This window comes from Oreochromis aureus, linkage group 17 (genome assembly GCF_013358895.1).
Source record: "Oreochromis aureus strain Israel breed Guangdong linkage group 17, ZZ_aureus, whole genome shotgun sequence".
In the NCBI taxonomy this organism is placed as follows: domain Eukaryota; kingdom Metazoa; phylum Chordata; class Actinopteri; order Cichliformes; family Cichlidae; genus Oreochromis; species Oreochromis aureus.
The window spans coordinates 19,385,639-19,412,965 of NC_052958.1; the positions used below are offsets into that span (position 1 = coordinate 19,385,639).

At 41.4% G+C, this 27,327-nt stretch overlaps 1 protein-coding gene across 1 annotated transcript in view; it reads right to left on the reverse strand.

Annotated features, from left to right (window-relative positions):
- The window catches only part of plxnb2a.1 (plexin b2a, tandem duplicate 1), a 220,988-nt gene that overhangs the window by 44,137 nt on the left and 149,524 nt on the right, over positions 1-27,327 (reverse strand). The window contains exons 4-15 of the mRNA XM_039601149.1: positions 19,056-19,573; positions 17,037-17,363; positions 16,602-16,740; positions 15,067-15,212; positions 14,801-14,980; positions 13,438-13,572; positions 10,907-11,007; positions 10,476-10,602; positions 2,994-3,150; positions 1,462-1,570; positions 1,247-1,358; positions 82-183 (exon numbers count right to left, since the gene is read on the reverse strand). Coding sequence (XP_039457083.1) covers positions 82-183; positions 1,247-1,358; positions 1,462-1,570; positions 2,994-3,150; positions 10,476-10,602; positions 10,907-11,007; positions 13,438-13,572; positions 14,801-14,980; positions 15,067-15,212; positions 16,602-16,740; positions 17,037-17,363; positions 19,056-19,568 — 2,148 coding nt within the window. The 5' untranslated portion in view covers positions 19,569-19,573. The remainder of the gene's footprint in view (positions 1-81; positions 184-1,246; positions 1,359-1,461; positions 1,571-2,993; positions 3,151-10,475; positions 10,603-10,906; positions 11,008-13,437; positions 13,573-14,800; positions 14,981-15,066; positions 15,213-16,601; positions 16,741-17,036; positions 17,364-19,055; positions 19,574-27,327) is intronic.

Here is a 27,327-nt window from a genome sequence, read left to right on the forward strand (position 1 = left end):
AGAAATGATCACACAGATGATGTTGACGACAATATTTGGATGTTTATGAAGCAGTAAGTCAGCAGCTCTGACTGATCTCACCATGTAGCTGTCCAGGTTTCTTCCCTGGAAGCTGATGGGGATCTGGTAGCCCACAGGGATCAACGCCGGCTCCGGAGACTCAAACTGAGGACAACTGTCAGACTACATCACAGAAAGAGAAGCAGGAACAGAAATATTAAGCTCAACAGCTAACAGCACAGTTCACACCTTCAAATACAATGTAAGTACTCATGGGGAATAAAAACACTTCAGCCAACGCTGTGAATTATCCATCCTCAAATCAAATCACAATAGCTCACTGTGAAACACTTCAGACACTTAATAACTCATCAATATAAACAGAGAAAACATTCAGTTTCATTGTTAATATTTGATTTTAATGATGAGTTTTGGCCACTGTATACTCTTCGTCCACTTTACTAGGTATACTTGTTCAAATGCGCCTTAGAGCAAATATCCTATCAGCCAATTATAGTGGTAAAACTGAGTGCACCTGCTGGGATTTTCCCACACAACCACCTCTAAAGTTTACAGAGAATGATCCGAAAAAGAGAAACTATCACGTGAGTGGCTTTTCCTCTTTGAGAGAAAAAGTCCATGTTGAGGAGAATGGCCAGACTGCTTCATGCTGATAGGAAAGGCAAACACTCAATTAACCACTTGTTACAACCAAGCTGTGCAGAAGAGCATCTCTGAATGCAGAACACATTGAACCGTGAATAAGATGGCCTGCAGCTGCAGAAGACCACGCTGCTTTCCAATCTGTTAGCTAAGAACAAGAAACTGAGGCTACAGTTTGCACATGCGAACCAAAACTGTACAACAGAAGCCTGGGAAAACGTTGCCTGGTCATATCGATCTCAATTCAGACGGCAGGGTAACACGAGACCACTGCTCCATCCTGGCTTGTATTAACTGTTCAGGCTGCAGGTGGTGTGATAGTATTTTCTTGGTACACTTTGGGCCCCTTTATTACCAACTAAGCATCATCTAAACACAACAACCTACCATGTCTGTCCCTTCATGTGGATGGACATGTGCACCCCATCTACTAAAGGCTGCTTCCATGCACCATGTCACAAAACTCAGATCACCTCAAACTCTCTCTGAGGAGTGTTTCTAGCTCCTTGATGAATCTGTGCTTGAAGAATTAAAGCAGCTCTAAAAGGCACAAAAAAAAAGCTGCAAATTATTATTTTATTACCTGTTGGGATTTGATTATGTAATCTCCATTCACATTGTTGCCGTCGTCACTGCAGCTGTGAGTCTGCGCGTCCCACTGACAGCCCCACTTACTGGTCACACACGCTATACACCTGAAAACACAACGAGAAGTGCGTGCCATCACACGTGCTTTGATACTTTTCGGTATACACGCATGTATATATGGGGGAGGGGAGGCTAGATTATTCATCTTACGGCGTGTTTTGGTTCTTCCTGACGGTGGCAGCACAGTTGTAGAAGTCGTACTTTCCTGAAGTCACCTCGATTGAATTCACCATAATCCTCATGGGAACTGACACAAAGTCTACACACACACACACACACACATTAAAATTAATAGGGGAAACAATACCAACAAAACATTAACTGCTAAAGGAGCAATTTACAGAGAGTCAAACAAAGAAAATTTCCATGATGCAACCACTAACAGCCAGCTAAGTTAGCTTAGCATCAAGACTGCAAAGCTAAAGGAGGGAGGAGGCAGGACATGGCTAACTTTGGTCAACAGTAATAAAATTCCAGCTCCTATCAACTCTGAATCAAAGTGTTTGTCAGTTTATATATCAGACGTTATTGTATGATACACACGTGAGAGTAGCATATGCTAATATTTACATCTTTATATTCTTCACATTTCAAGATTGCAATGCTAGTGTAATTTTTTTTTATTGCACAATCACCTCTTTGTTGTATTTTGATACAAAATGTAAAAACATTGACTTTACTGTTAATATTCTTTTTTTCCTGTTAATTATTTCTCCATTTATTTCTGTTATACTACATTAATAAATGGCCTAATAACGTTAACCAGGTTACCACCAATATGTGGCACAAAATAAGGGTCACTTACAGCTACTAATGTTAGGAGGCAATGTCTTTTAAAAGGGCAAACTGCAACACCTACATTTTATATTTAAAAGTTCTTTTAAACACCGCTCACTTTCTTGCTCCTGGAGCACACAGCTGATAACGGTTACACAGTTACCCTCTTTTTAATATAAAAACAGACAGAACTTATTGTACACTTGAGTAAAAATACAATAGGATTTTAAAATAGTTAGGTTGAGGTAGTTCCAGTCTCGCTAAGAGGAAGCCAAATACATTTACACAGCACCTTTCATCAACAAGGCAGTTCAAAGACATTAAAATGCATGAGTATGAGATGTAAACAAACAGTAGGCAATAGAAAAGGAGATACACAGTGTGTTATTAGGATTTAAGATGAGCCAAATAAAAAAAGAAGAAAAACAATAAGAAAAATACATCAAACAGGAGAATAAAGATAACAGTCCAGCTCAAAATATGAATGAATATTCTCAAATCTAATTAAATAACAGGAGGAGTTTGAGAATGTGTCCCATGTTTGTGGACCTGGATCATGATCCAGCTTTGGATAGCTTGAGTAAATGGTGCAATGACTCAAACTTACCACTAATTAGCAGATATCAGTGTGTCTGTTCACTTTACACATGCCACTTTCTAACCAAGTTGATACTTTAGCTTTTCCACATTCTTAACGAGACGTTAAGGATTTCACCAGCTGCTGGGTTTTATATGAATTTGTTTTTCAAGACTGGTTCTTTTAGAATATTAACATGATTGTGGATTCTAGTTTATGCTTATATGTGTTTTTATGATGTGTAATTGAGCGACAGTCCAATCCAATTCAATCCAAAGTCCATATACTGAAAACAAACTATCTGTGCATCCTTCACGTGTTCACGTACCCTGCTGGTCAGGAGTGGGTGGGATTTCCACAGGGTCGGGCAGCGAACAAGTAACCTGCCCGCCATTTTTCACGGCTCCGGTGACGAAAGAGCCGAAAACGCACTCCAAGTCATCGGGCGACCTCAGTGCGGGGAGAGTGGGTATGCTGATGTCCACCTGGAGACAGAGCGCACAAATTAAAGGAGTTATGAGGCACAATAAGGGAGAAAGAGAGAGGAGAGTTAGAGATGAACCCGAGAAGGAAAATGAAAGCAGAGAAGTAATTATATTTCACCTCACACCTCAACTGGCTGCGGGGAGATAAAGAAACACGAGAGGTGTGAGCCACTGGTAGACAGAGAAAAGGGAGTGTGCTTTCTGTGTACGAGTATGAATTACAGAATAAGACGGGGTGTGACAGAGTAATTAAGATAGGAGCCGCAGTATGCATGCACTGTGCAAAGGTTTGAGGCAGTTTCAGGCATCATCACGCAGAGGACTGACCTGATGAATTCGCTGTATTATTAACAGCAGCGCTTGCAGAACTAACACTAAGACCTAAGTCTTATATCTTTTTAAATTTCTCCTCTAGGAAATGGTGGCAATGCATTTTTATAAAGTTATACATGACTTTGTAATATAGTTGTCATATTTTTATTACACCTGGACATTCACCAATTTTATTTAAAAAAAGGAAAAAGAAAAAACAAACCCAGTGGTAATATTTATTTTTGTTGGTTTGGCTAATCGACATTGAACACATTGAGCTGAAAGATTAATATGATGCTATAGATAATCCAGTTCAGAGATGCACTGCTGCTCAACAACTAAGAAAAACATGCACAACACAGCAACAGTTTGGTAACCAGGGGACCACCCGGGCCTCCCCCTCTGATCTGCAAAGCACCAGAGCCCTACAGCTCCTGCTGCGCGCGGTGAGCCCACAGGAGGGCAGCGTCTGCAGTCGCTGATTACTTCTGGATCTACGTTCCTAATCCCGCCTAAGGCTATGAGCTACGGGTAGCTACTGAAAGAGTAAGATGGTGGATGGAAGAGGCTGAAATGAGCTTCATCCAAAGGAAATGAAGTCCAACCAGGGCAGAGCCAGGAAGGAGACTCTAGAGAGATGAAGTCTCTCTGCTTGCTTTAAAGTTTCGGTGTAACCCCAGAAGAGGTGGAGGAGACCGCTGCTGCCCTTGCGACCAGGACCTGGTCAGGGCCATTAATTACACTTGGCTGGATACTCAACTCCATGGAAGAGTTCAACTCAGGATTCTTTAAGTGCCACACCTCTCTCTTATAGTGTCTCAAAGACTTAAAGGCCTTGAACTGTAATTTCATACTTTGAAATCCAGGTTTTTCTATATTTGGTCATGAAATCCTCAGAAACTTATAGCAGGGACTCATTCTAGATGACCTCCAGCATTAATATGGTCTGAGAGAGACTGAGATTGATGAAGTCACTTGGATTAGTGACTAAATGTTTTTCCCACAGAAATCGCTACGTCCAGATGAACAGAATCAACTTTTTGGGGATTTCCTTACCTGGATGATTGAGGATGCATCAAGACACATTCTAAGCTTGTAATTCCTTATTATCACGTTGTTCTTAAAGCTCCATGAAAAGCCTTCAGTGTATCCAAAACACTGCAGCAGGACTGTAAACAGGAAAAGAGAGAGCCTATTTCTCCCATATTAGCTTCTCTTCATTGTCTTCCTGTTAAACCCAGAGTTGTATTCTAAATCGTTTTTCCCTGCCAAACTGTAAAGAGCTGATGTTATCATATTATCCCAGCTAGACGGAGCACGTCACTCTCACTCTCATGTCAGTCTTCATAAACATCGATCTTCTGCCAGTTTGTGTTCAGGTGACATAAACTCGTGGCTGCAAACAGTGCTTTTTGATCTCTTTGGTATGCTGCTATAGCCTCGGGCTATCATGGACTTCACCCTTTCATTTATCCATGCTTTCATATACCACTAAAGGCATTTCAGCTGTTCCTTCATTTAACAAAGTGTTGCCACACAGGATTTGATTTGGCACAAATTTTACACCAGATGCAGCCCTCCCAGGTTTGGTACCTGTTCTAAGAGAACACCAGCTTTTGACCCCCAAAGTCCAGGTTTCAAGGAGGAAACTTTCACCTGTAAGTCATGTGTGTGTTAACCATGTTACCATTTATATTCCATAATTACCCATTTACTACTCTCTGCTCTAGACTGGGCCCTGTATGCTTTTGTAGGTCTCTGGAGCTGCACCTTACTGGTCCCATACAGCTGCAAGGTGTTTGCTACATCCCAGTGACACCAGCAGAAACTCTGCCATTCAGCTGAATTTGTGTTTGTGCCCATCTGATTAGCTTAAGTCCATCTCAACAGACACCAACCTCGAGATTGTGGTTGTGCTGGAAGTTCTTCCTCCCCACTGTTGTCAAGTGTTTGCTCCAGCGAATCGTTGGGTTTTTCTCTCTAATACTGTGCAGGCGTGTCCTTACTATGCACTCCCATCCTCTTAATTAAATATTTTTTCTAGTGAATATTTCAATAATGATTTCATTCAGTATCGCATAATTAGCTCAGCGGTTACGTGACTGCAACAATGTCTGAGTATATTTTTTGTCTTCAGTTTCTCAGTGTGGAGGAGAATAAGAGACCGTGACGTGTCTGACTCTCTGTGCATATACATGTGAGTTTTTGTGTGTGAGAGCTGCGGTGATAATTGCTATTCATTGGCACTGTTCAAACATCAGCTCCTCATTACTCTGTGCTGACCTCAACCGATTTAAATTTTGCTGCTGAAGTTTTAATTTCAAACTTTTTGATCTTAGCGAAACTATCGGACCAGAGAAGCCCCTGAACGAAGTCACCTGGGACGCTCTCTTCTTTTTAAGTATGTAAAACCTCGAGAAGAAAGTTTTTCCTTCTTTTAAAGCTAAAATCCAATTGTCTTATCAGGTTCAAATCACAAACTAGGGGCTGCAACGGAGGCGATAGCACCAAATTTCCCAATTAAGATGCAACAGATTTATCTGTCTGGTCTCAGAAGATTGTTTGCCGGGGTTTAACATACAGAGTCTTCTGATCAGAGGAATACGAGCTCACCTCCTTTCCACCAGAAACTCACGTCACCTCAAAAGGATTCTGACGTTCAAATTAAAATACTGAAGCAAAGAGCAACGTTTGACACCTTTTCAATTTGCAGATCAGAGTTTCTGATTGTATGTGCGACTTTACGAGATTACAGCAGCGCTATCTGAAGCACATAATTAATTAAAATCAGATACGGGCAGGGCTGCAGACGTGACCTGAACTTGACTGCAGACCTAACTCTCCAAAGACTTAATAATTAATGAAAAAAATTAAAGACCTGAAAAACAGAAAAAGATAACAGCAGGCGGGCTTAGAGTAGGAACACAAGTTTAGGAAGCTCAAACTGTTATTGCGCCATCATCTTCTTGCTCCATAATCACCTTTGCTGGTTTGATAATCCCCAAATTCACTCTACTTCTAAAAAGGCCTTAACTGTAATACTTAATTAAAACCACGACCTTCTTATAGCATCTAAGTCAGAAGGAGCATTTAAGTAAGCCTTAAAACACACGAAACAGGAGCTCACGGTGATGTGTTTCACTCCCAAGTCTAACCTCCTTCCTGTGATTTGTTTGTAGTATAAAGATGTCACACATCCTTGATTGGAGCAAATGTTGCCAATGAACACAATCAGGGCAGCAATTACTTTTCCTCCAAAACATATTCAACAAAGGAAATCAGATGAATATAAACATAGTTTGAAGTGTGGCACATTACTGCATGGCGCTCATATTAATGAGGCGCTGACAGGACTGGGTTTAACTTTTGTTTAACTCTTTATGGGAGGGGTTACTTTTAAGCTACACAACTTCCTCGGTTAAATTGCTTGTGTCCTGTCTTTCTTGAGTTAGTTACCATAGCTTGAAGATTTGTTCCGTTTGCACCCCTGTTATAAAGAAAGTTTTAAGGACTTGTGAGAAAAGTACACCCTTACTGCTTTCACAGATATTGCGAGGATAAGCACCATCGGGTGCTGCGAATCTTTTGTAGGTTTTGTAGTTTTCTTAGTTCCCTCTCAGACTCTACAGGCCTCAGATGTTAAACATTACAGATCATTAGTTAAAATTAGAAAAAGACTCAACAAGTATGGCTTGTTTGGAAGGCTTGCCAGAAGAAAGTGTCTTTTCTCAAAATGTGGAAAAGTTTGGCCATAATGGACAGCACGATGCTGGGAGAAAACTAAACACAACATATTAGCACAAATGCCTCATACCAGCTGTCAGCACGGTGATGCTGACGTTAAGAAAGCTGCGAATAACAAATGCCCACAAATCTTAATGAAGTAAAGCAATGCTGAAAGGACGAGCGGGCCAAAATTCCTCCACTATGATGTGATAAACTCATAAAGTCATCAGAAAACCACTACTTCAAGTTATTGCTGTTAAAGGTGGCTCTGTTACGCTACCGCTACTTATGGAGGGTCCTTAGCTTTCACAGGACTGCAGAGCTCCATGATAAATAATGTAAAAAAGATCAAACAGCCTAAAAAGAAAAAAAACTTGGTACATTTAATGTCTGACTTGAAGACTTAACTCTCAGGCTGCCCCGAAGGACAACATCTGCTTTTATACTTTCAACTTATCTTGATTAACTTGTAACTTTGCCTCAAACAAACAAATAGACAAATATAAAAACTGGTTCGAAAGTTTCTGTATTTACGACTACCACCTACCCGTATTTGCATAGCGTTTATCATAGCCTCACCTGATTGCATTATCACGCAGCCATAATGTTGTTTTGTCGTCTCATCACATCTGATGAGAACAGTGAGGACTATGGTGCCAAAATAAACAATCACCAATGTTATAATCTACATACAAAACATCTTTACCCTCACAGCAACTTCACTCGTTTCATTTCATTCAAACTTGCGACTGCTGAAACTCTGAAGTTGAAGCTGAAGTTTAGTCCCTAAGAATGCATAATGAACTAGATTTTATGCAAGCCGGCGGTATCTGCTGGATAACACCTGAGTTTTGGAGTAGAAATATCACGATGTGGGGACGACGTCGGTGGACAGCGTGGTGCTGCACGCGTTGAAGGACGACGCGTCTTTCTGGCACATCAGCTCTTTGATCAATCCCTCATTAATTCAGAGAGTGAAGCCGTCATGTTAAGATGTATTGACGCAGCGCAGCATTCTCTGCTGGTGTTTAGTGTACTCCATAAAATTGCTGCCACAGCATTTCGATTTTGAATTTTATAGCGTTACATAAATTAGCTGCTCAGTGTTACTTTAATGCTGTTGGCCAGGATCATTTTTGCCTCCTTGAAAGTACAAGATAAAGTTTTATTAAGGCGGCTGGTACATAATGACAACACCTATTCAAAGACAGAAAAACTTAAGTTTTAGGCGTTTTAAGAAAGGAGGTACGAGTTCGTACCATGTTATTAAAGGGTTTAGATGTTGGCGTCTCCTGTTTGAAACAATTTTTTATCTTTAAAATCTAAAACACGAGCAAAAGTGTCGGTCTGAGAGTAAAAACCCTCCTATTTGTTTTCATACTACTACTACTCTTCCACTTGAAGTCTGCTTTGAGGACACTTTCTGTGCGTGCAGTAAATCCATGTCTACCATTAAGCTGTAGTGGGTACACACAGTAAAGTGTTTGTAAATGCACGTATATAGACATCCTTGCATTAACCCTCTAACGATGCACTGCTCTGACATCAATACATGCTTGCAGCGGCTAAGGACCAGTCTGGAACTGTGTGTTTGTCTCCTCTAATGAAAGCTGCTAATAGCAGCTGATCCCCTGCAATTACAGCTGAGCATTACTTACAAAAGCCATTATTACCGAACTTTATGCATTAACAGGTTAAACAGCCACAACATTTTTACCACTGTGTGGAAGCCTGGGTTAGTTCAGACTAACATTAACCGCTCTATGAGTTAAGAATTTATTCAACGTAACAGCATTAATGTTATAAGTTTGCTTTATTAGAGTATTCAGATAAATGTGACTTTCAAAGTCAATATTTTTTTGCTGACCTGCTGTTTACTGATAAAAAAACAAACAAACACAAAATGTGATATATTCCTATTATGTGGGAAGAAAACTAAAGATGGTATACTTTATGATTGCTGTTGAAAACTTTAACCATAATGACAAAAGACTGTGTAAATGGGATCTGATGATAGAATCCGTAAGAAGACGATATGTATCCTCACTCATGGTAAGGACAACGCCAGCTAAGGCCTCAGTCCCATTGGCTGCCTTTGGTTGCTAGGGAAAAATGTATATTCCCAAAGGGTTGCCAAGTGGTTTTTGGAAGTCGCTGGCTGTTGCTAGGTGAAGTTGGTTACAAAGAGGGTGCTGCACCAAAAACTAACTGAGCACTGTCTTTCAGAGTGTCTGTCAGTATCAAATGATCAAATAAGAGTACAGAATGAAATCTGAAAAAGTGCAACAAAAACCAGAAATAGAGACCTTAGGGACTAGCTGGCAAGTGTTTGCAGGCAAGTGGGCGTCACCATGGAAACCACGGGCAACTGTGACAATCTGCTAGTGGCCAAAGCAATCACCTAGCCTCAGCAAGCAAAACCCAGTAATCTCTCGCCAACTGGTCAGGGAGTATATGTTGTTCTGGAACCTGGATGCATTTACTTTATTAGTAAAACTAGTTCCAGAAGTTTAACGTCAAATAAACTGCGAATGACTCACTATATTGCATTTGTTTTTATGTGCTCAAAATCTGAATTTTAAAATTGAGGGTACAAATCAGCCACTCCTGCTATGTGAACCTAACTGTAACCATAAACTTGAATATTTGCCATGAGCGAACATGAGGCTGGAAGATTAGTGGACAGAATTAATTGACAGCAAGTTACAAGAAGAAAAAAAAAAAAAATCCACAGCTTATTACGGTAACATGGGAATGTTTTTAAGATGGTTAACCACAACAAACTGTGCTGGCTGATCTTATCATAGATCAATCTGCGTCGCTGTTGGTGCTGCTCCAACACGATTTTCCGAAACTAGACGCCATCAGCAGTTTCTGGGTGTGATGCAACATTTCCAAGAAGCACATTTTTCACTTTCTGAGTTTCATCAGCCTGAAAACTACAGAGCTGTTTTCAAAGGAGCTGTCAGCACAAACAACGATGCAATATACATCTGGCTCACATAGAGGAAATGTAAATTATAATGTTGCTGTGCATCAAAAAATGTCTTTATCTCTCTGTAGCTCCCCTGAGGGGCCCTGAAGATCCATGTACCAGAGGTTAGAAAGAAGTTTGAAATGCTGCTGACAGAACAGACAAAGAGCCCTCCACCTCTGCCAGAGTTTCGGCTTTGAGTGGTTTAAATTAAGCAGAGCTCAGCAAGAACTGATCTTAGCTCAGGGGGGTTCCAGCACACAGAGGGAAAGATTCACAGCAATATGCATGTTCATGTATCGCTCCCTCATACCTGGGCTGTCTTCTTGCAGCTGAGGTTCGGAGGGTTGAAACCCTGGATCTGCACACACTTTCCATCAGGTGACCACAGCCAGGTGTTCAGCTCTGATGACCTACCGCAGTCCTGCTTCCTGGTGCACCTGTGAACCGAGCAGATGTTAAAGAAAGAACAAGTGAAAAAATGAATATGAGCTTGGCTTTATAAGGTGGTAATATGAAGTTGGTGTTTCCTGAGTCATAGAGTTAGTTTTACATCATAAATGTGAACAAACAAACCGATGGAGGTGGCTAGCACCGACACAGCCTTTGTTTTAGAAAAAAGGTTCTTCAAACCTTAAGTCCCCATAACAAGTATGCTTTTGTTTTCTAGACTTGCTGGGGGGGTGGGGGGGTGGGGGGTGGGGGGGGGATAGCTGGTCTACAAGCTGCTCATGTGCAACTCACTTTCCCTCCAGGACACACCAGCCACAGTACGGGTCCTTCAAACCGATGCAGGAGTGGCAGCTCGTCTCCTGCTGGCAGGCTTGGACTGGAACCTTGGTGATCTGCACACATGTGACAGGCTTTTATTGTGAAAGTGCCATTCTATTAAACAGCATACAGGAGATGAGGCAAGAGGAGAAATCTGATAAAAAACTAGACAAAACAAAAAAACAACTATCAACCTGGGAAAAATATTTTGAAATGATGGTAAAAATAAATCTGATATTAGCTCAGCTTGGAGTGTACACACTATGATTATCACTTAGCAGTTAATGAGCATCATTTCGTAAACCTCATTTCAGTTACTTCTACAGCACTGATTACCTCGTGTTTTTGTGAGCTAACTTGTGCTCTTATTTAAAACCTGTGAGATGGGGCATCTTTATAAAAGCTTAAAACATACAGGACAATATAACACCCACAACAGAGGGAGGGAAAGCAAGAGCCCAAGAAATGCTCTGTGCTCTTCTGGTGATAAATACGTTTGGGTCCCCTTTTAGCAGTTATGCGTTTACATTTTGGGAAACTTAGATCTATTAAACAATGAGGTCAGCATATGTGCAAGCACTCCATGTGAGTCAAATTTTCAAGCTTCAGACTGTAAACAGTCTGATTCAGACACTTTCTGTCTATTCTCGGCTCTTGTTGTTGTTATTGAGAGTGGATATTCCTAATATGGTTTTATAATGCACTTAAATCTGACTTTGAGCACTCACCTACTGCTCATAACTTCTGTTCACAAGAGGCAGCCAATCAGAAAGACTATGGCTTTAAGGTAGAGGAGCTAAAATGGCCCATTTGAGAAAGCGCATGAACTATGGGGGCACAGCTAGGCTCAGCGTAAGATTAACAAAGCTTAATCTGGAATAAATAAAGCGAATAAAGAATTTGAAATGAGAATAATCACTCCACTTTATGATATTTGATACTGAATAAAACTTCAAATTAAGACCAGTCCAGTTAAGTCTGGTTCATGGATCTGGTGAGATTGAGGCGAATGAAAAAGGATGAGGAGGAGTGAACCCAGAAACGTCTTGCTATGAGGTGATGGTGCTCACCAGCCTACAATTGTTCCACCCATTTTGAGAAGCAGGACTCGGGACTTAATAACATATTATAAAACATTACAAAACTGAATTATGTAATTAATACATATACATATTATTAGAACAGATTAAGCTGTTACATTGTTACAGTATTAAATTTAAATTCAATAGCACTAGCAGCATTGTATTGTAAAGTATTGTGAAGTGTCCTTTTACAGTGTTTTACAAGCAGGTTTAGGGCATTTATTCGTGATATTTGAGACAATTATATCCTCCCGAAGTCTATATCACTCCGGATACCTTCAATATTTGTTTAACGTCTGTAATTTCATGTCTGACTCACTCATGACTCTCAGCAGGAGTGTAAAGTTCTTCTCTGGCTTTGTCCCGCTGGATGTCCATGAGTATTACGCACGTCCTTTCATTTTCTGATGGCTAAATGTCATCAGGCTCGATCAATTAAATTACTGAAGAGCACAGTCAATATTTAATTCCCCACCGATCGCTGTAATGCTAATGGAGTCACAATGGGACGTGAGCTTGAAAAGCAGGCACAGGTCCTATACCAGAGTCCAGAGGACACCTGATGATCAGGAAAGCCTTTATGATTGTTTCTGTTTAGTAAATTAGGATGTAGGTCTTCTGACTGATTGAATTTTTACTCTTACAGCTTCACTTTCAGTGATTGGTTTAATGGCTTACACTCAGTGCTTCATGTGACTGATGTTTTACGGTTCTAACAGATCTGGATCATTTGACATGGAGCATAAATAATCTTTTACGCAGACCGCCTATTAGTATTTTCGATTTTCCTTTACTGAGCAGTATTTTCTTGTAATTGAAAAGCTTGCATTGATGGTATTTCAGTGGAGAACTTTTTCCAACCAGCGGTGGAAATAATTTTCCTCTCTGACATGAAGAGGGCGGCCTAATAAATTTAAATGAGCAGATGGAACAAGCTCGGGTATCGTCACTTGACTTGATCAAAGTAAATTGCCCTCCTGAAGTGCTTTCTAATTAATTCATTTCTAAATCAATAACATCTTTTTCACTTCGCGGAGAGTGATGGCGACCGAAAGATGAAAGGACAAAGGAAAGAAAGACAGATGAAGAGAAAAAGCCGAGTGGAAAACAAAGGGAGCCGTGGAGAAAGGGAATGAGTGAATAAATCAATGGCTGACTTCTGTGTGGTAATGTAGACGGATGTATTGGTGTTATTCGAACGGATGAATAAATGATCAAATGAGACAGACAGAATAAATGAAAGACTCATTAAGTCTCCGGCCTGATGGATGAAATGGAAAAAAGCAGAAGTAAGCACACGACAGAGTCCCTGACCTTCGGTTTGAGGTGACACAGAGGCGTTGGATGAATGGAAGGAGAGAGAAATGGATTTAGTAAAAATGAATAATCAATCAGCCCCACATCGGAGTGAGTGAGTCTGACCTTTTTCTCGGTGGTGATGTACAGGTGTTCGAGGCTTGAATCGAACAGCAGGTTCTTGTTGACCTTGTCTCCAGAGACTTTGCCAGCAGCTCGCCCGTACACCTCAGGATGGGCTGACAAATGTACCTTCAGCACCTGCAGAAACACAGAAAGTGCATTAACACATCCAAAACCCACACCCAATCCACTTTTTCAAAATAATATCACAGAGTGTCGTCTCAAGCCTCAAGCGAGGGAAGATGGATTGTCCTGTGAGTCTACGGTGATGAAGAGGGAGCTGAGCATGAAGGTAAAACTGTTGACTGAAAAGTCGAGCTATGGCTGCCAACTCTGGGCTGTGACTGGATGAACAGGATCGAGGATACAAGCAGTCGAAGCAGCTTCCTCTGGAGGGCGTCTGGGCTCACCCTTACAGATATAATGAGGGAGTCATTATGTCTGTGAGAGGTTCAGGTGGTGTTTAGAGCAGAGCTGCTCAACCTCTGCATTGAAAGGAGTCAGTTAAGAAGGTTCTGGCATCTGATAAGGATGCCTCCTTGATCCCTTCCAGATGAAGTGTTTCAGGAATATCCAATTGGGAGGAAACCTTGGGGCAGATCCAAGACCCTCCAGAGAAATTAGATCTCTCGGCCGGCTTGGGAACACCTCGGTGTCATCCCTGAAGAACTGGCCTCTCTGCTTGACTGCTGCCCCCTGACCCGGATCAGGATAAGCAGCAGAGAAAAAGATGTTGGATCCATTTAACTTGCTACTCTCTATCCAGCTATCCACCAGCATGAAGGTAAAACTGTTGACTTAATGACCTACCTATATTCCTACCCTTAGCTATGGCCATGAGCTGTGGGTGGTCATCAAAAGCGTAACACTGTGGACCCAAGCAGTCAACATGAGCTCAGCCGAAATGGTGTCTGGCCTAAGTCTTAGAGGCAGGGGGAAGCACTCTACACTGTAAGGTGCCAGATGAGAATGCCTTAGCGGTGGGGTGGTTTGTGCACGTCTAACGGAGAGCCTGGGGTAGACCAAGGGCATTCTGGGGAAAAGCAGTCTCTTAACTGGGCAAAAGTTCTGGGCATCGCTGTTTAGACGGTTTTCCTAATAACCCAGAAAAGTGGCAAAAATGGATGAGTTGGTAGCAACTTTAATGTGATAACGTCAGAGTTACAGTTACATCGTTTTCCAGCATTCAGGGAATAAAAACAGACAAAATGATGTTCCTGTCTTTAAAAACCTCACTGAAAATTTAGCACTCCCTGGTTTTATGTACCCGAACCAAAGAAAGAAAAGACAAAGTAAAAAGAATAAATAAAGGCGAGGAGGGAACGAATAATCTAGAAGTGACAGGATAGTAAAAAACATTCGTTACCTCTCCAGTGGCGGTGCCCACAAACGCCACAGCGTGTCCCATTTCCTCTGCCACAGCGACGGCAGTCAAGTGAGCCTTATGGGTCAACGAGGGCTCGGCTGTTAGGGCGAACTCAGCCTTACTAGCCAGTGGGGAGGGCAGGAACTCTGCTCCACACTTGTACCTGAGAGCCATGTCATTCTAATGGAGCGGAAATATATTATTTTATAACCTTTCATCTAGTGCTGTAGCCATGCTTTATTTTTGACAGAGACCGATGTTCTCACCTGATTGTTGTTGAGGCACAACTCGTCAGATTTGGAGGAATAAGGTGCATAAACAGCAGGCTTATTGTCAATGAGGCCGCCGTTGCTGTAACAGGCTCCTATTATCTGTACCAGCTTATCATTAATTGCCTTCAGAGGGTACATGCCTACAAACAGAAGCAAACACATCATGTCAACAATAACCTCACTATTAACATTCACAGGTTGTGATAGAAGAGGACACTTATGGTTTCTTTTCTCAGACCAAAATTCTTTATTTTCAATCCCACTTCAAAAAAAGACTCGTTCATCAAAAGTGCCCAGTATCAAACTGGATTCTGGGATAGGCTAATGCTAGCAAAGGAGATTGTTCCAACTACCTAAACTCCTGCTTTAAAAGTGGTTAATTACACTTTGGCAAAATGTATTTAACATTTTTACACACACCGGAAGATTAATATCAGATGTGATTAATGGCTACACAAGTCTTGGTCATGGTATCCTTTTGCTAGCTAAACTTTAATCTTAACCTGTTGGCCAGACAAATACTGGAAACCACATCACACGTCTACAACAGTCAAAGATAAAACCCAAAGTTTTCATGCTTGACAAAGAAAAAAAAAAAATCACTATAAAAATATAATTTGCTGGTTTTTCCCTTAAATAGGCACCGATTTTTTACAGTGTTTAAGCAAAAACAGTACGTAGCTGTACAAAATTTCCTGTTTTTAACACAGGAGTTTGTTAAACTATACTTGCATAGTATAGGTTGTTTTAATGCTAACACGTTTGTCCTTCACTCTCCTACATTACTGTCTAAAAGTCTTGAGCCGTCCCACATTTCTTTTTAAATAGGAAAAATGATTTATTGAAACATGCAAACCTACAAGTAAATGAAGCATATATGGCAAAACATTTATACAATACTAAGGAGCTTGAAAGTCACTGTTTGTTTAATTTTAATATATTTATTCATCAGCACAGCCTGAACTCCTAGAAAAGCTTTCTTGAAATTTAAAAATGAAGCTCGTGCCAGTGAGATGCCTTCAAGATGGGAGACATGCAGCTCCAATCCATAACATGGCCTCTTTGTCTCCATGTGAATCAGCTTGTTGGTGGGAAACTACTACTTTATGTCTGTCAAACAGATACATCTTTAGTATTTTTTCCAATTTAAAATCTTTTCTTTGCAGAGTTGTCTGTTATGCGTAGACACAACACTGGTTCATCCCTTGAGTTCGGTATCTCTTTTATGCATGAATGACTCATGGGTCGGCGTTGAGTGGCTTAAACACGAAACATTCCTCTGGTTCAATCGAGTAAAAGCCATCGGTTATATTACAGAATCAAATTTGCCCAGCTGTTATTGTCAGAGTACTTTAAAGGCTTACAGTTGAGGTTTCAGGCCAAGAATGCAGTTTGATCTTTAAACATTTTAGCGGATAAAGATCATCTGATATAGTAAAAAAAAAAAAGGTGCTGTCTCACTTTGCAAAGAGCAGCTGGAAATAAAGTTTCTAAAGTTTATTCAACATTAGTTCCAAGCTGACACTCACACATGGCTGAAGTGGATGGGTCTTCATCAGAAGTAAAGGTGACAAAGAGCACTTTGTCAGAGGCTGAAACTGTTCCGTACTGGCTAGAGCTGGTCATACTCTGAGCCAAAGCTTCCCCTGGAGTTGCTACATAAGCAGCCTGGGAGAGGAGGAAAAGATAAAAATGCTGAATGTTTGGTGCTTTGACTAAAAATATGTGTTTATCTGCGATACAGAGAAAGTGAACGCTGCATAAATGGAATCTACTTCCAGTGCAAGAGCATGTTAAATTTATTTTTTTGAATTTTTAGAGGTCAGGACTGAGACATTCCTGAGAAGGATTCAATTCAAAGCAAACTCATCCAAACATAAAATGTGTTTTTCTGAGTCACTGCTGAGAGTTATACTGAATTGCTGGCAGCTTTTTTCTGTGTCTGCAAAGTGCATCATCATTACCTGAACTTTGTTGTACTTGTTGGTAGCGCTACAGTTCAGCTGCAGCTCAGTGTAGGAGTAATAAAAGTGATCGTTCTCGCACATCCTGGAGATGAAGGTGAAGTTCTTGGTGTCCTGCACCCCGAGCGTACGGGAGAACAGGAAGTACACAAAGCCGCGGTCTTTGAAGGCGAAGCGGAAGTCGTGCAGGTACAACAGGACGAAGGGATTCGCCTGGACCGCAGAGGCCTCAATGATGCTGTCAAAAACCACCCAATCGCGATAGTCCTGGAGGATTCGCGTGGAGATCAGCTTGGTGCTGTCGTGGCTGCCGTACCCTTTGCCAACCTGAGATAAAAGAGGTGACAGATTTGTTTAGGTTTCAGTTGCATAGGTCTTGAGACCAGTTGGCAACTGCCTGGCAACCACTGGTAGCTAGGTAAAAATGAGTAATCCCAACCAGTTGCTGGAGGTGAAATTGATATCTAAAGCCCCATTCATGCAGGCCTAGAGACCAGTCACCACCAAAAACCAACAGTCTTGACCTTTCAGTCGAGAGGTTGCTGAAGGTTGCTAGGAAGAAAATTGGTCATAAACAGGGTCCTGTTCGAAAACTGTTGTTATTACTTTGGTTCCAAACACCTGGAAGTTGGGATGGAAGATTGGACTGCAAACCTCGCCAGCTACTCGCCAAGCAGTATTAAAACAATGAAAAATTCAATGCACACCAGAATCCCCTGTGAAGTAAGAGTTAACCGTTTTGAACTGTGTTACTGTTGCTGTAAGACAACTTTTACTTTGACACATTGTCCCTTTCTGGTTTGCATTTTAAGCTTCACTACAGCTCGGAGAGTAAATGGCAAGTGTTTGCAGACATGGTGGCATCTTCCATGCAAATCACACCCAACCACAGCAATCTGCTAACAACCAAAGCAATCATCAGTAAAAAACACATTTTTCCCTAGCAGCTGGAGGTTGTCAGCCGGTCTCTAGGCCAGTATGAAAACATCTCACTTCACTACTTCGCTAAATGTAAGAAATCCCAACATGGCAGCCCCCACCACTCATTTTTTAAAATTAGTTTTTCTTAATGTATCAAACCCCCAGTAACAGATTTATGCCTGGAACATATAATGAACCATCCATTTACAGAACAGATGATGAAGAGCCTGAAATATCTTAAGAAAAATAAGCCCAGTTTCAAAAAATATGTATTTTTTTCACATTCCACAAAAAAATGCTACATTCATAAATCAAAGAAAGGCATCGGCGTGGCTCCTCGCTTTAGCCATCTTCACGCTGGTGTGGCATGGCCCATAAATTCATGCAGTGAAGAAAAAAAAAGGCGCAGGAAACATTAGGCAGCTGATTTATTTGCATCTTTACTTACAGTTTGCTCTTTGTGACTCTGAGAACCTGCACTTAACAGTAGATTTACCTTAACAATGGATCAAGCAGCTGGCTCGTGAGGAGGATGGAGCAACAAGAAGCCAAAGAAAGTGAATACCAGACCTATATTCATCAAGTGGAGAGTATTTGACTGCATTTCTTTGTTTGTGTCCACTGGATGTGCACGTCGATCACACATTCATCTTTATAGGATGAAAATATATTGGTAAACGCATTTAAAGTGCATCCTTCTGCTGAGAAATACAACCCGTCCTCCTCTCACTCCAGCAAACAGAGAGCCGTCAAGAGGGGAAAAATACATTTGATTTGATTAGAAGAACCATTAAAAGCATCTATATGCATGTTTGGAATGGAAGGGAAAACTCAGTGGAAGACATAACATCATAAACCATCTTTTAAAGGCCAATTCTCCGACGCTGCATGAATAAAATGAAAAACACTTAAAGATAACTGACAAGAGAGCTCATTTCCCATATGGCTGCCAATTTAATTTCTCTACAAACTGCAGTTTTATTGTGTTTGTTCACACAGTATCACAGATGGTGGAGATCATCTGAATTATTATTTTTTATTTACTGCAGGAAATAATGTTTTCCATGTGTGCGCGAACGTGTGTTTTTCCATCCTCACCAGAAACACTGTCAAGTTGTCTTTCTCCCCTGTGTAATACGACATCACTCCCACCACAGAGACGCCCTCCTCGGCGCTCGCCACGTAAGACTTCTCCCCTTTGTTGTCGCTGAAGTACAGCTGGTGGTCCACCTTGCTCAGGTTGCGCAGCGAGCAGATGCCTCTGAAGAGGCTGCCGCACACCACCAGCACGTCTTTGGTCCCGTGCACCAGCAGCAGCTTGTTGTGGTTGCTGGTTTCCACGGCCTCCTCGCAGGCGTCGTTGACGGGCGGCGTGCACTGCCGGTTGTCCTTCTTCGGGCCTGTTTTGGCTTGAGACTCGAGGATAAGGTCAGAGTTCAGCTGGTAAATTGCGTTAACGGCGCCGATGTACAGCCGGCCCGTGTGGGGATCAGCCACCACGTTGTTTATCAAAGTTTCGGAGGAGAACACTGCGTTCTCGCCGTAGGAGGGCCTCAAGCAAAGAGCCGCCACGAAGACTAGGGCAAAACACCACGCCCACCACCGCTCCATCGTGTCTGGGACAAAAACAGAAGAGACAGAAAACATTTATTTCAAATGGTCATTTTTCCTAATTTTTTTAGCTGACCTTCATAAAGGAATTATTGGCAGCCAAGTTTTACAAGGTCCTACAACAATTTATTTTTTTATACTTAAATCACAACTCTGATCAACAAACACCACATAGATGATTCTTTTGACCTGGCTTTTAACGCTCTCACTAAAATGTCACAGGTAGGCCAAAAACGCTGGACAAACAGAGGCAGGGTTAGAAGTCCAAAATAAAATCTTTAATCAATGCTGGAGTCAAAAACAGGAAGGTGAAGGCAAGAAGCAGGCAAATGGCAAAATCCAAAAAAACACTCCAAAATATGTGGAGGACACAACGAAATGCCCGGAAGGACTGATGAGTGGTAACAAGACAGCCTGGCAGCAAGCAGAGAGAAACCTATTCACACTCCTGCCCTCAGGTAAGCACTACACAAGTCTGAAATCAAGCACAAAAAACCCTCACAAATAGCTTCTACCCACAAGCCGTCAGACTCCTGAATAGGGTAATTAGCACTGCCCCCCACTCACTCCATCACTCCTCCTGACTGCTGCTTCTCCATCTCCATTATTATCAACTGCTTGCAATATTTACACCAGGCGTTTCAAAGCGTTTTTTTTAAACCCAGATTTTACCTGCACACTGATTTTTCATTTTAGTTTCATGTTTTTACATGGAGAGCCAAGTTATAATCACGGCTTAAACTAGCATGCATGTCTTTGGACTGTGGTGATGGTCGCGGTGCCCCAGGGAGCTCATGCGTGCACGGGGGTGGGGGAAACATGCAGGCTCTACATGGCCGACGGATTCAAACACAGGACCTTGACCTCAGTGTTAGGACTGGAGCTGAATTGAGCCGACTGTCAGCCGACTGATAACCAGTGAATTGGCAGGTTAACTCCATTTTGAGTAACACTTTTCCTTTTATTTATGGAGTATCTTTGGAAATGGATGTTTAACTGAACAAAAATATATCAAGATTTTTCATTTTTGTGATATTAAATATTATTTAAGACCGCTTCATAAAAGCCCTGTTCAACTGTCTTTCTCCAACAAACATTCCTGACAACAAACCCAGTGAACTTGAATCCGTGGAGACACTGGGAATAGTGCTCGTCCTCTAAACAAAGCAGAGTCTTTAACGGCACTCTGATATTGCAGAGCAGCACCAACAGCAGCACAAACTCAAGGAGAAAAGAATGAACGCTGAGAGCAAAGAGAGATGCAAAGAAATAATGAGGAGCTTCTCATTAAACCCAGAACATCCTTTACAGGAGGAAGAGGAGAGGGGTGGGAGAGCTGGGGGAGGAGGAGGAGGAGAAGGTGGAGGTAACGAACTCAAAGTGAGAGTTGCTGAGCCAGATTAGATTAGCAAAGACAAAAGAAGAGAGAGAGTGTGTGTGTGTGTGTGTGTGTGTGTGTGTGTGTGTGTGTGTGTGTGTGAGAGAGAGAAAGAGAGACTGAGTGTAGCAATTAGTTGTCTGACACACTGAGATTCTCCTTCCATTAGTCTAGATGGGTGTGTTTAATTATAGCTGTGGCCTGTGGCTGTAAAACAAGGCTCTAGTTTTCAGCAACACCACGCTCACTGTAACGTCTTTCTGCTCTAAACCTGTGCAGATGTCCAGAGGTGCGACTTTCAGGTTCTCCACAAGTGCTTCACATCAGCTGAAATCATCTTCATCACTTTCTTCCCTCTGAATTTTAGCGGGCACCTCACAAAAATCTTTCTAATTAACGAGGCCTCGTCTCTGCCTCCCCCGCTCACATAAATCAAAACGCTTAGTGTCGCATCATGGTTATTTATTTCTTGCTTTCATTATCTGGTATTTTACTGGCCAACTGCTGCTTTTACAGCAGGAATCAGATAGTTCTGATTGGTGGTCAATTGACTGGTGCATCCCCTGTGTTTCTGCTCCCTGCTAATTGAATTCACTTCAGGTCGGTTCACTGCAAAGGGATTTATTAGCGTGAAAAGACTTATCTCGCTACCCACCTGCTCTCCCAAATTACCCGTCCTCAGATATCAAGAGTCAGGTAGTCTAATGGCTGCAGTGCAGAGTTTAGAGAAGTGCTAGAGAGGAGAAAACGCTGGGAACACACACACATACACACACACACACAGCTACTCGAGAACAGTGCTTACCAAAGGTTTGAAACCTTTTTTTGGAAAATGTGAATATTTCAACAAGTCCTCAAACTAAATCATCATATCAGGGTTTGGAGAGGGAGGCAGGGGTGGCACAGGCATTTACTCTCACTTGATCTGGTTCAGGTACTAAAAATAAAGGGATAGTGTTAAGAAAAGTGAAGAATTGGCTTAAAATACTCAGTTTTTCTGTGTTTCCAGGGTAACACAAGTTCCTCCACCACAAGATGTTGAGACCCTCAGACCACATGCACTTCTTCAGATGGCCACTAGGGGCCATTTAACATTAAAATGACATATAAGAATAAGAATAAGAATAAGAATAACTTTATTTATCCCGAGGGAAATTCTTTTGTCATGTACATGCTCAAAGCAGCAGGAGAGACAGAGGAACAGATGAATAAGATATAAGATATACAATATATACAATAAGAATAGTAGTGTACAGTAATATATAGTAGGATAGTGCAAGACATAGTATCGAATAACTCTAACGAAGTAATATATATAACTAGTAGCTATAGTAGCTACTATAGTAGCCATAGTAGTCGAAAGGTTCTCCCGTTTCTGTTTGCATCCGGGCTTTTCACAGTCCTGGTAACCCTCAGTGAGTAGTTGGCAAGCGTCTGCAGACAAGTCGCTATCTTCTATGCAGATTCTGAATACCCACAGTAACCTTAGTAACTTACAGCCTCTTAATAATCAAATGACTGATACTGAAAATACCTGTCATTGGCCAAAGTCAGGGAAATGTAAGAAAACAGACACATGGAAATAAAACCAAATAAAATGGACCCAAAACCAGAGTCCTGCACCCCTGGATGCATGAAAACACAAAGTCTCCCGTTGTTCTTGTACCAAAACAAACATAAGGAGTAAAAGAAAAAAAGCTCAGAAAAAGAAGGCCAAAGTTTGGTTGAGATCTATAAAGGGTTGTTTGTTAAACTGAAAAGATTGCGCTGCCGGCTGACTGGCAGATTTAATTTGGCTGGACATCATTATTCTCAGTTTTCACACATTTAAAGAGATGCAAACTTAAGGGCTGATTATTATGCAGCTCTTTCAGCTCTACAATAGTCAAAAGGTTAAATTCTACAGTGAACTATAAACAAGCTTCTTATCCCTCCTATTTCTGCTTTGAGCCTTTAAAATGTGCTTGTTAGCGAATGTGGTTATACCGCCAAATGAGGGTGCGGGTCAACACCTACTCGTCTGTGTTTTTACCACCCTTTGCCTCCACGTTAACCCTGCCTCTGTGTCGCTGTCATGTGGCCGCCTCTCTCATTAAATTTCACATCTCCAAGGTGCCCAGCTCTGTAAGAAGGGATAAAGGCGACAGGTATATTCACCTTCTCCTCTCGCTCAGAAGGCCTGTTATGGATGTGTGCATCTGCCACATCAAAGGAGAAAAAAAATCATCTCTGGCTCCGCTCAGGAGCAGCCTCTGTGCTCTGCCAGCCATCTTGCCCCTTTCTTTTCTCTCTGCAGTATTTCCTCTCTTTCATCCTCCTGCTCTGGTTCTTTAACCCTGACTGGTGTCAGCTCAGGAATAAACTGGGTGTGTGTGTTTCTGTGCGTCTGCTCTTGTTCTTGTGAGAATCAGCTTGACTTTTAGATGTGTAGTTGTCTTGGGTGAAAAGCTTCTTTTTTTTTTCCATTTAAAGCGGACCACAATAAAAACACATATTCATAAAGATCAGCGTTGACATCACCGGTGTCTATGAAGCCTATTTTTAAAGATGTTTTAAAGCATGGTAGCTGTTGAACAGAGGGAACTGACAAAGCTGAAAACTGAAAAGGATGCTCACTGCTTCCTCATTCAGACTGAATGATTCAGGACGCCCAAAAGTGTGTCAACGAGACAAAAACTGGTAGGTAAATGAGCAGTTTTTAGTTTTACTACCACTCGGCGATGTTCATACAAACTATGCGTGACCACACCAGTCTGCTAGCAGCCACAGCAATTGGCAAAAAGGAAGTTAATGGGGGCGCACCCTTGTTAAAACTGATTTCACTCAGCGACAGCCAGCAACCACTCGCCAACCAGTCTGAGGAAGTACCTCTGTACCTAGTGACCACAGGAGATTTGAGACACAGAGGGCTTAGACAGAGTGAGGAAACAGACAACTCACTTAACTCACAGTGAAAATATTACCTGAAGAAATAACTCGATGGCGTCATATAAATTAGCTTACATGTTGCCAATTATCTGATATCATCCACAGCATGTGTCACAGATGAAACGCACCCCTGACAGACTCGACTTTATCTCATTCCTGGCCCTGTGGGATGGACAGAGGCGGCCGGGTTCCAGGCCTCAGGCCACATTTTGTCCAACACAGCTCAACTCACTCATTCAGTTAAATTCAGTTGTATTTTATATACATAAACCCATGTCTGTGGTTAGTCATCTTTAGGAACTAATGACTTATTTGTTTAAGGTTATGAATTTTTAACATTGAAAAATTGAGGTTAAAAGAACCCAGTGAGTTTAAATATGACTCAAATGGGTTTACATCATATTTAAACATATAGGAGACAAAATAGGAGCGAGACGTGGCGTTTGACACATCACGTGTGTACGTCACTGAATAAACAGCAATACCTGGGAATGATAATAGTCAGATTGCTCTCATGTGGTTGACGGTTTTATCCAGTATACCTGCACATGACATTCAGCTTATTACTTTAAATGTTTCTGCATATGACATCAAGTGAACCTGGTCTCCAAGGCAAAAGAAACAAGCTAAAAAGACAAATACTACAACATGGGCCATCTTACAACTCAATTTTTGTTCTCTACCAACTGCTGAGGAAAATATCTGGCTCTTTAGATGCTAAATATTCCACTGTATGCACATGGTAGCCAAAAATGATCCTGATTAGAGTGATGACAGAATTAGGTTGCAGGCAAAGAAACTGCAAAATGAGCTAAAAGACACTAAAATTACATGGTTGACAATAATCTTGTGTGGGCTCATCACAATCAGGGGACATACAGTGATTAGGTCCATTGTTTAGATAAGTAATACTGACCACAGCAGTAATTTTTCATATTAACTCTGGTTTCCCCAACTTCCCCCTTCTGTCTAATCACCACTGTAAAATAACCTGAACACAGCACCTTGGGTCTCGGTAACTTCAAGCATTTAAAGCCATTCCTATAATGTCTTATAGACAATGATTAACTGAGAAAATAATCACCCAGTTAATTGAGGATGAAAACCATTGTTAGACGCAGCCCTTGTGAGAAGGATGCTAACCGGCTGATTGTTTTATGCAGTGCACCTGTGCAAAAGCATCAGCCCTCCTCAAGTTCCTCCACTCATTTATTTCCATCTGTAGCACGCCTGTATCCATCTGGCGGGAGTCAGATTAAAGGTCTGACATATCTGGGTTAACAGAATTCAGGAATTAATGTATTCAGTAAAAGGTCTGCTTAAATTTAGTGTTACAACTGCCTCCGTTGTAGTACCAGCACGATGCATTAGACTGAAAACTGGAATTACCAACAATGGGATTAAATGCAAATGCAGTGATAAAAATCGAAGACCAGGACACACACATACACACTAATAAGGAAGCGAACAGCAGTATGTGACTCATTAAAATCCTGGGTGCATACTTTGTAAAAGTCTTGAGCACTGACCCCTCTGCTAAAAAGTTTGGAGTGAAACTAAATCCAGGAATGTCTGCCGAAGCTCCAGCCAGGGGAATAAAGCCTGACTGATTTTCTCCTTCTGTCTAACCTCTCTAAGCTTTTCTCTTTCTAGCTGCTCTTTATAATTCACATTGTTTCGCTCTCCCGCTCTCTGTCTTTACATCTTTACCCGCGGGAACGAGTTCAAACAAAACCGGTGTTCTGACACACGAGATCCCGAGGGATTAACCTGGTCTGAAACGCCATCTATGGCTCTGTCTGTCGGTTTGTCTTTCTCACTGAGTGTTTGTACTTTAACCTGCCTGCCTGTCCACATGTGGGTTTGTGCCTGGCTAACATTTCACCTCAAAAAACATTTAATATGTGACAGTCTGGTTTCCATTAACTTTGTGATCCAAGAACATTGTATAACATTCTTGGAGAGGCACCCGATCGTCCAGTCTCAAGAAAATTTTTTAGGTTTTTCTCTGAAATGTTGCAATGCTGCGAAAGTTCTATTAAACAGTGTAAAGCCAATTTAACCAGAGCTAATTGTACTCAGTGCAAGATGACAAAGCAGCTGAAAGAAGAATCATTTTGGGGTAAATCTGGCAAAATAATCTGAAGCACCCAAGCCACCAGCACTGCTAAAATAAAGGCCAAGAAAAAGGGCTGCAAACCTGTGGCTGATGAGCCAAAACATGGCCCTTTTTTCCTGTCTCTAGTGGCTCTCTGTGGCTTTGACAAGAATCCTAGATGACTAGAGTTATTGTCAGTAAAAGACCAGTTGTGCTTAGGTATGTAATAACTTCCTGAAAGACCCATTTATGAGCTAGGACAATTAACTGTCCCATTTTTATTTATTTATTTATTTTTTTACAATCATCCACAAGACTTTAGAAATTTAAAAATGGTCAGAGTCACCAAAAAAATCATAAATCGCTTATTGCCGACGGCGGCACCTTCATTATTAGGCTTAAATGTGTTTTGTGGCTCCTTAAAGACTTTAGTTCAGAAATTGTTAAAGAATTTGATCTTTTGGTAGTACAGATTCCCGACCCTGTAGGAAACCAACTAAAACTAAATCACAGGGTTGCTGGGAGGGGGGGCATCTTTTTAAACTATACCATCTGTGTATATTACAGGGTTTTGCATTATTTTGGAGACATCCCAAGTCTTAAGTTATGTTCAGACAAGCCAGTTCTAGAGTTGCCCTGACTGCCCACAAACCAAGCTGGTATGACTGCGAGGGCTGAAACTGAAAACGTTTAAATCTGCTGCTTGGCCTAATGAATATGACTTGCCCAGGAGCTAAGGTGAAGATAAGAAACAAGTGTTAAGTTTAGCTACAGGTTGAGTAAAACCCACAGAGAAACAGTCCATGAAGTCATTGCTAGCTAGCTTGGAGCTAAAGACTGTAAAGTAAGTACAATGATTGCTTGGGGCAATAAACCATAGACATAAGGTCAAAAATCTGCTTCACTGTCTGAAAATGATCACACTCTCTCCAGAAGAATTATATAACTGTTTTCATAAGCTAAGAGGTTCCAACTATGGCCAGGTAACTGATCCTGATGGGTTGTGTTGATGGAATATCACTGAAAATGCCGGGAATTTCCAGAGAATGTAAAAATAACTCATTTTAGATGAAGTTATCCACCTTTAAGTCCCGTATAAATGTGCAGAAATCCAAACCAACATTGGCTGAGCTCTTGTAATATTTTACAGATGTTGGATCTCCGAGTCAGAGCCCAGCTGGGATGGAAACCTTTTCAAATATGCTGCACCTTTCTCCAGGAATAGAAGGATCTCAGATTCCCAGAACTGTTTATCAAGTCAGCTGTAAAAGAGCTGAAAATTAGCACTGTTATTCAGTGTATGCATTTTGCACATATCATGATACCCAGTCACTATTTCCTCTTGTTAATATACA